The sequence below is a fragment of the Poecilia formosa genome, unplaced genomic scaffold, assembly GCF_000485575.1.
Source record: "Poecilia formosa unplaced genomic scaffold, Poecilia_formosa-5.1.2 Scaffold175, whole genome shotgun sequence".
In the NCBI taxonomy this organism is placed as follows: domain Eukaryota; kingdom Metazoa; phylum Chordata; class Actinopteri; order Cyprinodontiformes; family Poeciliidae; genus Poecilia; species Poecilia formosa.
In genome coordinates this window covers 941,951-953,265 of record NW_006800114.1, presented here as the reverse complement: position 1 = coordinate 953,265, position 11,315 = coordinate 941,951, and the positions used below count along the sequence as shown (strand labels likewise).

The window sequence follows — 11,315 nt, the reverse complement described above, 5'->3', positions numbered from 1 at the left end:
ACTTTCGCACTGTCACCTTTGGCTTCCTGGCATCCATTTTGTTCTTGAACAGCAGTCTCGTTTAATGAAGGCTTTGTAGGTTGATTTGAGATGGCGTTTTCTTGGTGTGACGCATCGGGAGGGGGCCACGATGGCTTAACTAACTTCAGCTCCTCCTCGACAGCGAAGGATTTCTTTGGTGAGTCCACCTGTGGAGGCCAGACCACAGAAATTTTGCTGGTGGGCCTTTTGTTTTCTTCCTCCAATTTGTTGACGGTCGTCTGCGTAGAGGGATACGTGGAGTCTATGACTTTCTTCTCAGGTGTCGGTGATTTAATGGGTGAATTCTTCTGGTTCTTGTTATTCCAAAGTTCTCTGTGTGGCTTTTGTCCAAATCCTTCATCATAATTTCCTTTGGACTTGAACAGTTGCTTGTAGTGTGGCTTGCAGTACATTCGTCCATGGAGAGAGGCGTAGTTGCCGAGGCTATTTAAAAATACAGAAACAAACAAGAAAAATGTTAAATTAGTCCAAAAAAGAAAAGTACGGTAAAAACCCTTTTGCAATGTGAGTGTATTCTACCTTAGTTTGCCTTTGCAGTGTTCACAGCGAAAACAGTTTTTATGGAAGTTTTGTTTGTCTGCGATCAGAGACTCCATGGGGTACACTCTCTTCCGACATACCTTGCACAGTTCGGACTCTGGAACTCGAATTTTCTGCGAAGAAAAGCGTAACATTTCTTGTCCAGACATGGAAATTTCTTACAAAATTATGGGTAATATTCTGGGTAGAATTTTGTAAACTTGAACCAAAAAAAAAGTTCTCCAAACTGAGAATGATTTCCCAAATTAAAAAAGTGCCCTTGATTACAAACTCAGCTCACCTCTGAGTTTGTAATCAGAGGTGAACAATTCACAGTGTTCAGCTTCGTCAGGAGGTGGTAAGCTATTTTTTGTCATTACATCACATTCTCTTCTTTTCCTTCAAAACCTGATGAAGGCCTGATTGTGAGCACCCCCTAGGGGTCAAATAATTTATCAGCAGAGGCAGATAAAAATTGTTGAGAATAAATGACCTTTAATAACTGTGCATATTCATGTGAATTCTCACTTCAATTAAATTTCTTTTGAGAATTCAAAATTCCACTGATGAGGCAAAAAAAAAAAAAAAAAAAAAAAAAAAAAAAGACTGAATGGTGCCCAGAATATTTCCCATTTTGGTTTTAGATTAGTTGAAATTAAAATGGAAAAAACAACAACATTTTGTCAAAGCAAAGCAATTTGATTAACTAGTTGTAATTATTTCAACAGAGTTTAAGTCCTGCCTGGAGCCACAAAAAATATTAGTATCCGAGTTGCAACACGTTTTATTCAGTTTCTTTTATTTCCCAAAAATGTCCAGAAGTGCTGTTACTCAATCCTGAATAAAGCTAAGCAAAAACTGTTTTTGTCATGCAGTTTTCTCTTTTGCTCAGAGAAATCAGCTTTACACACTCAGGAAGGAAAAATATTAGCTGGTTATGTCAGCTTCGTCGCCAGCTTCACACTTCAGAGGCATGAATAAACAGACCCAAGTGCAACCGGAGGATACAAAAAGCTGTGAAACTGCCAGTTGCCAAACCGTGAGCTATTCCAAATTTGAAAAAAAAAAGAAAAAGAAAAAACAGAATAAGAAAAACAGGTGGCACAAGCAATATGAACATGGAAAGAATTATTTCAAACCAATATAACATGTCCAGTTCTTTCACACAGTGCAAGTAATGTCTCAGAGGAAGTTAAACACACCAGGCCATTTTAGTATCATCATGCTACACAGTTAAGATTACCCGCCACAAAGGTCTCCTGCTGGTGTGTTATAGTTTGGGAAGTCCTCTGCTCAGTGACGCTGAAGCCCAGGTTCTGGAAAACTCCTTGGCTCTCGGCCCATGACTGCTGGAAGTTTTTCAGCATTTCCTCCGTGGAGGCTTCAGGCGGTACAGAGACAACATTACCCCTCACTACATCAGCGTAGGATGGAGGGTTACCGCGAGTCAGCAGGCTCCCAGAATGCGTCTCACTCCTCGTCTCTCTTGTCACGTTACCAAAGTCGTCAACACTGCAGAACTGCTCAGACACTGAAGTTGTTTCGGTGTGACCCACTGGCTCATGTTCCCGCCGTTCTATTTGTTCTCTAAGCTCTCGGGCTGCTTGAGAACCGTGCTCTCCGGTCTCAAAGACGTCCTTTATCGCTTTGACGTTGAAAGTAGGGATTTCTTCGGTTTTCGGAGTATGCGAGTCAGCCTCTGTATCTTCAGTATCACTCCCCAGTCTCTCTGATATAACAATGGGATCTTTTCTTGCATAGACTTTTGGTTTGGGAGACTCAAATCTGTTCACTAGCTTTGATAAATCAACCCTCGGGAGATCTTCTTTCATAAGGTCTATGGTCACGGTCTCCGTGGCTTCCTCAGCATCCGGTCCTAAACGTTCAGGGATGTCAATGGGATCCTTCCTGGTGTACATTTTGTGCACTTCAGTCTTCTGCGCCTCCTCAAAGAAAGACTTTTTGTCCTTCACCGTCAACATGGAATCCACCATCTCTGAAACATCCACCACTCCATGCTCGCTTCCGTCAACACCGGTTGCCATGCCACTGAACGAGGATGTGCGCTCTCTTTCAGAGACAAAGTACTCTGGTACTGGCATGGGAGGGGGTGGAGTCATCCCACGTGAAAGTTTTGAGGTAGTATCCCTCAGCTTCATGAGATTTTCGGAGCGGCTCAGAGTGGGAGATGGCGTGGCTCTGCTGAAAGTAGATGTAGGGGTGTAAGTTCTGCGAGGAGGGGGTGGTGGTGTCCCAACTGACTTGTACGGGGGAGGAGACGGGGTTACTCTGAGTGGGGAGTCTACTCTCCTTGATTCAATTGTAATAAAAGTAGGCGACGGTGTTCGAATGCTTGCTAAGGGGGAAGAAATTCTCTGATCGGTCACTTCCTGATGGACTTTGCTCTCCTGAACAGACCTTTTCTGTTTCACCACCCTTTCTATTTTGAAGGAGCCACCGAGAGGCCTTGCATGTTTTCCAGCTGTCCCACAGATGATGTTCCTGTCTGACTCAGGTGGAGATGAGGAGACTGGCGGAAGCATAGGTGGCTCTTTTTCTTCTTTAACTTCCTTTTCCACTGTTGTCAGGTTTTTCTCCAAAACTGTGAGTTTTGTCTGAATAATATGCTTCACATAAACCATCATCTCTTTCAGCTTTTTCTTGCTCTGCTGTTTAGCGAGTTCACTGAAGTTCTTTTTCTCGACCGAGCCCATTGCCCATTCGGGAACTTCATCTATAAGTATCCTGATAGAGTTGGAATCTACTTTGCTCGGTGCATCCTCAAGTTCTTTTATTCTGGCAACCAGCTTCTGGATCACAACACATTTCTCTGAATCTGTAATATCTTCAGTATGCGCTTCATCTTTACAAGATAATTTACTTATACCTTTCATCAGCACTTCCTTTGACTCATCTTTTGACTTCCCTGCTTTTACCTGCTTTTTCGTTGTCTGTGTTGCTTGTAGCTTAGCTTGCTGTTGCGTGCGAGATACCTCTTGCTTCTGAAGGTCCTGCTGTACCACTCTCTCAGTCACGACAACCTCCTTGTGTGTCTGAATGTGCTCTGTCTTCATGCTCTGCTGACTATGGGAGACAGACACAAGGTTTTGTCCTTGATGGGTTGGCACAGATGTTACCATAGCCACCAGAGGTGCTGGAACAGTAACCGATGGAGACGACTTTACGTTGGTTTCACTTTTTGCCAGCTGCTTTCCCTTCTTTGTGTGAGCCTTCACTTCAACCTTCATGGGTGGCGGCACTTGATGTTTATTCTCTTTAACTTCTGTCTTCATCTCAGTTCTTGCTGAGGTAAGCTGGTTGCTTTCCAAATGCACTTTTGATTCAGCGCTCTCTGACACCTGACTTTTCTCTCTATGTGATTGAGTTTCACTTTTCATTATTTCTTTTTGCCCCAAACTGTCAGACTTTTCATCTGTCTTCATTGTTGGCATTTTAAATGTTTTTACTTTGAAACTGGGAGTTACCTTTGGAATTTTAGTTGGCAAAGAGGGACTCATTTTTCCCTCCTGTGTCAGAGCCACATTGATATTCTTTACATTCTCTGTTTTCAATGTGACCGCAGCCCGGCTTTGAAGATTTGCATTTTCCTGGACAGTGTTCTGTGAGGCAGTGATAGACTTGGTGCTGGATTTCTTAATAAACTGCTGCTGCTCTGCGATTGACACGGCGACCACGTTGGAGCGGGACTGGGTTTCTTTTTCTGAGGCCTCGTGATGAGACCGAGACACATCAGATGAGGTGAGGGCTTTTTCAGAGGCTTCAGTGCTGGATACTTGCTTTTTATCTAAGGACGCATTTGAAGATCCAAGGGTTGACTTTTTATTTATTACTGAGATTGTCGCTTTGCTCAAAGGGATTTGGGAAGGTGTTTTCTTGACAGGTGAATCTTGTGTCATTATTTCCTCCTCATTCTTAGCTTTTGTTATCTCCAAAGCCTCTTCTTTTTTGCCGCTCTCTGCCACAGAAAGTTCTGCACTGGCTGCTGAGGATTGTATATTCATTTGTGGTGAAGTTGGAGTCAAGACTTTAATTTTTTCTTCTTCCTCTTTCTCTCTTTGCAGGCGGTACCTTTCCTCTGCAAGCATGAGAGGGGTTTTAAATTTTCGAGCATATGGTCGGTCCTTTGGGGCTGGAGCAGGGTCTGGAGGTGGAGGTAGTTTGAGGGGAGGGACAAACACTTTTTTGGGCGGCTGTGGACTTTGTTTTTGATCTGGTTTTACAACTGGAATGTTTGAAATTCTTGTCGATGACACCTCAGCTGTTTTAGACTTATTCCATGCTTCGGTCTGTTGGATTGCTTCCTGTTTCACCTGTTGAACTTTAACCTCCTCTTTATGGTGAGTCAACACTGCCGTTTCTTGACCAGGAGGAAGCTGGGGGGAAGGTGGTGGAGGCGTTGGCTGTTTTTTCTGCCACTTGGGTTTGAGCTGTGTGGGCTGCTTTGGTGGTTCTGGCTGCTTGGGGATTTTAAATAAAGGCTTTCCAATTGGCTTCCCTTGTTTTGCGGGAGGAAGTTGAGGCATTGCGTTAAGCTCTTGCTGTGATGGAGGAGGAGGAAGAAAATCTTGGCCTCCTACAGAGGATGGTGCTGGTGGAGGGGGAGGTGGTGGGAAAAATTCAGGCTCAGACTTCATGCATTCCACAGGAGGTGGAGGCGGTGGGGGCGGCGGTGGCAGGTCACTGTCTTGCCTCATGATATGAGGCCTAGAACTGGACAACGTCGGGCTCTCCGTCACTGGTGATGGTGGTGGAGGGAGGGAGAGCTCAGACTCTGATGGTGGAGGTGGGGACGTGGGGGGTGGGGGAAAGTGAATCTCCGGTTTTGACTTTTTAATGATGCCCTTCGCTTTCATGTCCAGGTTTCGGTGATCACTCTTCAGATTTCTGAAATTCTGCTTTTGTCCCAGAGCCTTGTTCTCCATGTGCCTTTGTGATGTTTGCTCTGACACCGTTACGTTTTGTTTATGCACGACAGTCTTCTCAGTCACCGTAGTCTCCACCTGTTTGATTGTTTTTGTCTCACACATTTGTTTGTTTGAAATATTCATCTGTGTTGTGTTTTGCACCTCTTTCATCACAGTCACATCCGCAGCTTTATTCTCTGTTTGATCATTAATAGTCTTCTGCGTATTCTTTATCATAATAGGCTTAGGAGCTTGTATTTTGTGTGGGGGCAGCACTTTGTCTTTCTGTTCTTTTATGCTCTTCTGATGAGAGGCCCCAGCAGGATTGTCTGTTTTGACTACAGCAACAGAGTGGTCCTCTTGGGTTATTACCTGCGTTTTCAGCGATTTGCTTTCATGGTGCCTCTGTGTGTGCCTCTGTGACTCACTGCTCTGAGAGAGGTTTTTCACAGTGGGGGTTGGAGTGAGAGCTACATTCTCACTCATGGCTTCATGTGAGCTTTCATGCTCCGCTTGCTTTACACTTGATGGATTTTTCACGGGCCCTTTTGCTTTCTTGGCAGGATGCATACGCTTCTTGTTTGAATACTGTTTCCTCTGCATCAGGGACTTTATTGCCCCTTGAACATCACCTTTAACAACTTCTTCTTTTTCCACATGCATCACTTCCTGGCCTTCATAAAGAGATTTTATGGATGTTTTCACGTCTCCTTCAATGCTTCCTCTACGTTGCATTTTTGGAGAGGTGGTTGGCTCAAGCAGAAGCTGAATGGTGGCTTTAACATCCCCTTGTTCGCTCACATGGTGCTGGTAGGTCTTTTTCTCACTTGATGCCTCATGCAAATTTTGCATGGCAGTAAAAATGTCTCCTTTAACTATTTCCTCTTTCTCCAACTCTTTAACAGCTTGCTTAGCCTCCTCTAGGGATTTGAGGGTTCCTCTGATGTTGCCAGGAACTAAATCGTCAACAGTTGCTTCCGTTTTTGAGGTTGCAGATTTCTCCAGTGATTCAAGAGCACCTCTTATGTCACCTTTGATAATTTCAGGCTTTTCCAGTTCTTTGGCTTGACTCTTGGCCTCCTCGAGAGATTTCAAAGTGTTGGGAATATCTCCCTTTACCACCTCCTCTTTCTCTACAGCCACTTTCTGGTTGATGGCTTGGGTCAATAAATCAAGAGTTGCAGTAAGATCACCTTTAACAATGTCCTTACCCTCTAGGTTTTTGTAGGCAGCAGTGGGCTCTGTCATGAATACCTTAACAATGCTATGAACGTCACCTGGCACTATGTCATCTTCAGCCACAGTGCGGCCAATCTGCTGCTGATTCTTCCGCAACAAGAGTTTGGTCTCTTCGATATCGCCACCAATGATACTCTCCTTCTGCACCTCTTCTTGAACCTCATCAGATTCAGATTTCAGCTGTTTGAGGTAGTCCAAAGCTCCAGACTCGATGCATGTTGTGTAAAAGCTAACATTACCCCTTTCAGTGTCCCCAATCCTTATCCTTTTAGAGTCCTCTTCTCCTGAGTTGGACAGAAGACGCTGAAGGGCTTTGCTGACATTACCTTGAATTATATCCTCCTTCTCCATACTAGATCGCTCCACTTTATTTAGTAGAGAATAGATTGTCATCTTAACGTCTCCTTTTTCATCTTCTTGAATCAGGATTCCATGCTTAGAGGAGCCTTCATTCTTCAGTAGATTGCCTATCGCCTCTTGGATGTCACCTCGAATAACTGCCTCTTTCTGAACACTTGTTCCCCTCTCCTGGTTGAACAGCTGTCTCACTGTGGTGTTGATGTCTCCTCGCTCCTCTTTATCAATAGTTATGACCCTTTCGGTTGTCTCTGTGCGATTCAATAGGTTCATCATTATATTGCTTAGATCTCCTTTAATGATCTCCTCCTTCTGAATTTGAGGAACCTCCTGGTTCATGAGTTTGTACTTGGCCATGCGGACATCTCCGATTTCATCTGCCTCAATGAGGATCCCCTGGGAGTTCACCATTTTCTGACAGTAAAGTTCTTCAAGTGTCTCCTTTATGCTTTTACCGATTATTTCGGTCTTTTCCATGCTGCTTTCGTTGAATTCATGAAATGGAGTCGTTTCGAACAGCCACGTAGTCGTCTTCACATCTGCCTGTGGGATTTCCTCCTTTATCACAACAGGCTCTGTGCCATCAGTTTCTTTGATTCTGTCTAGGGGTTGCCTCTCAAAGAGCCACACAGACTGTTTAACATCCCCTTTCATCACTTCCTCCTTTGTCACCCTCTCCATTGCATCGTACTCTTCGCTATCACCGCGGATCTCATCAATTGTGCGGGTTTCAAACATCCATGTTGCAGATCTGACATCGCCTTTCTGAATTTCACTCACACTTACAGTTCTAATGTACTTTTGAGACATCTCATCAGTCTCAAATCGCTGCTTGTTCGTCTTTACATCACCCCCTTGGATATCCGCCACTGTTTTTGATTGTACTTTTATCTCCTCAGTAATTTCATCCAGGGGTTGTGTTTCAAATTTCCACCTAGCAGAGCTAACGTCTCCCTTATTAATGCCTTCCTCCGTTACTGCTTTAATAACATATACCTCCTCCGAATCTCTAATTGAATCCAAGGGTTTCGTCTCAAATAGCCATCGAGCCCCCACCACGTCTCCTCTTATGATTTCCTCTTTAGTAACAGTCGTCACTTCATGATAATGGCCCTCCTTATCACGAATGGCATACAGTGGCTGGGTTTCAAACATCATAGTGTAATTTTTCACGTCTCCTTTTTTAATCTCATCTCCAAAGATACTAGTGAGTTTTGAAATATTTGTCTCTGCCGACTCATCTTTGATTTGATCCAGAGAGTACGTCTCAAAAATGAAGCGGCCCTTGTCGACATCACCTCCCTGAACATCGGTTATGGTGCGGATCTCCCTCGCCTTTGTGCTGTCGTCACATATAGCGTCGATTGGCTGGTTCTCAAACTTCCAGGTGCAGTTGACCACGTTTCCTCTTTGGATGTCCTCGGCCTGCTGCTTCTTCAGCTTCAGCATCATTTCCTCTGACGTAGAGCTCATAATGTCAGAGGAACGATTCTCAAAGATGTATTTCATTCTGGAGACATCACCAGACTGGATATTGATTTCTGTGACCCTCCTGAAAGAACTGCTGTCCTCACCCGTGATGTTTTCCAGGTTCTCGGTTTCAAAGAGGAAGCGAGCCATTTGGACATCTTTACCTTGAATGTCCTCCTGCTTTACAGTGCAGGTTTTCAAAATCGTCTCGGTTTCTGATTCTGAGTGATCGCGAATGTTGTCAAGCGTCTGGGTCTCAAAGAGCCAGGTGCATGTTTTCACATCCCCTTTTTGCACTTCCTCCACTCCTGCCTCACTTTTTTCCACCTTTTCATACAGAACATCCATCGGCTGGGTCTCAAAGAGCCACCTGCACGTTTTTACATCCCCTTTCTCAATTTGAATATCTTCCTTGGTCTTATGTTCTTGATCCTCAAAATTACTGAAAAATTTTATAGCATCGAGTGGCTGAGTTTCGAACAACCACTTGGCTGTTTTGACATCCCCAGATTCAATCTCCTGCTTGGAAATCCCTTTTATTATCTGGAACTTATTGATACTTTCATCAAATTCGTCGATTGGACGTGTTTCAAACATCCACCTGCAGCTGCGCACATCTCCCTTCACAATTTCCTCGCGCCTTACGGTCCTCACCTCATGGTAATGACCCGAGCTGTCCTGCATCGCATACATTGGAGTGGATTCAAACAGCACTCTGTTGGACTTAACTGACCCACTTGGGACACCTTCTACCTGGATTTTCTGTGTCCCTTCACATTTACTTAAATCTAAGGTTTCAAACCTCTCTTTGTAGTTTGTCACATCTCCTTTGTCAAGGGCTTCAATGTTCACAGTTCTTGTAATTTCCTTCTTTTCCTCCCGTATGCTCTCCAGTGGCTGGCTTTCAAAGACCCACTTCTGATGTCTGACATCACCCTTCTCTTCCTCAGAGGCAGTCACCTTCTTAAGTTTTCCGACTTCGGTTAGTTCTTTCAGGTTTTCCATGGGTACCGTTTCAAATCGATGTTTGGCTAACTGAACATCTCCTCCTACAATTTCCTCTGGGGTCAAAGGTCGAGCGTTAGCATTATCTTTCAGTGTATCCATAGGCTGAGTCTCAAAAACAAGGCAGTGTCTCTTAACATCCGCTCCAATTATTTGTTCCTTCTGAGTTCTTGAAGTTTCCCATTCCTCATCCTTAATAGTGTCAAGAGTCTTTGTCTCAAAAAGCCATCTGCCTTTGTTCACGCCACCTTGCGTATTGTCCTCCATGGAAATACCACATATCAGCTTTACTTTTGCAGGATCTTTGTTGATCATATCCAGAGGCTGGGTTTCAAACATCCACCGCGATGTTGTAACATCTCCTTTCTCAGTCTCCTCCCGCCGGATGGTAGTAATTTCCAACATTTCACCAGAATCCCCCCTGATGACGCACATGGGCTGTGTCTCGAACATACGAGTGGTTGTCTTTACATCCCCCTTCACCTCTTCCAGCTCAGACTTCAGGTTCAAGAAGTGACTCTCCTCAACAGTTTCAGTTTTACCCAGAGAATCCAGATGCTGCGTCTCAAAGAGGTACCTAGCAGTTTTCACATCTCCACCAGTGATGTCTTTGGTGACCACACACTCGTTCTCCTGCTCTTCTTGGTGGATCCTATTCAGGCAATCCAGGGGCTGAGTTTCGAAAAGCCAGGTTGCAGTACGGACGTCTCCTCGTGCGAGTTCTGCCTGCTTCTCCGACTCTTGGGTTGCATCTGCAGTCTCCGCCCCTAGAGCATCCATGGGTTGAGTCTCAAACATCCATGCCGTGTATCTGACGTCTTTGCCTGCAATAATTTCCTGCTGGGCAATATTTCTTCCCTCACTTTCATCTGGGGAGTCATCTTTGATCGTATCAAGTGGCTTGTTTTCGAACATCCACCGCATTGATTGCACTTCCCCTTTGAGTATTTCTTCCCACTCCAGGTATTCTCTGTCGGGGCTTGAGCATTCACTGGAGCTGCTGCCGTCATTTTCAAACATATAGCATGTCTGCTGGACGTCACCTACCGTTTCCTTGCTTTCCAAAGATGCCTTTTCTGCCTCCGTAAGCTGACTCATGAAGTCTTCCTCAAGGTTCTTACGTACTTCTGGATGTATGTGCTTGTAGAGGCGTTTCAGCTCAGCCATGCTTTTGTGTTTGAAGTACTGCTTCTTGTCAAGGGTAAACTTTTGTTGGGATCCTTTTTCCTGGGACTGAGAGGAGATGCTATGTTCTTGTGCTACCTGCATTACGTTTGCAGGTGGGGGGGGGGATTGTTCTGCTGCCTCATACGTCACCGATGAGGTCGATGCAACCGCAGAAGCAGTTTTTGCAGTAGAAGACGAGTCATAACTAGTTACAGTTGACGTTTTGGATGACTGGTGTAGTGGTGCCCACTGAAACTGGTTGAAATCAACATCAACCTGTGGTTCATAAGTTATTTTATTTACGGAGAGAGGGACAGTAGAATGATAAGAAAGTGGTTAGAGAGGAATTTTTTTTGTCTTTAAGTGATATAAAACACAGAGAAAACTATTAAAACTATTTGATACAACTATCAAATAAGCAAGCTGACATCCAATGCTACATTTGATTTAAGAATGAATACAGTACTCCAGTCACTTTTAATTTTACACAATTTGTCATGTTAAAGCCTAAAACTCTAATGTATTTTATTGGGGGTTTATGTAATACACTACAATAAAGAAGAGAAAATAACTGCAAGGAAAATGATAAAA

General features: G+C 44.2%; 1 protein-coding gene across 4 annotated transcripts in view; it reads right to left on the bottom strand.

Annotated features, from left to right (window-relative positions):
- Positions 1 to 372: 372 nt before the first annotated feature.
- Positions 373 to 11,315, bottom strand: part of xirp2a (xin actin binding repeat containing 2a) — a 58,061-nt gene continuing 47,118 nt past the window's right edge. For all 4 annotated transcript variants that reach the window (XM_016678156.1, XM_016678157.1, XM_016678158.1 and 1 more), the window contains 3 exons: positions 1,805 to 11,000; positions 562 to 695; positions 373 to 465 (listed from right to left, as the gene is read on the bottom strand). In XM_016678156.1, coding sequence (XP_016533642.1) covers positions 601 to 695; positions 1,805 to 11,000 — 9,291 coding nt within the window. In that variant the 3' untranslated portion in view covers positions 373 to 465; positions 562 to 600. The remainder of the gene's footprint in view (positions 466 to 561; positions 696 to 1,804; positions 11,001 to 11,315) is intronic.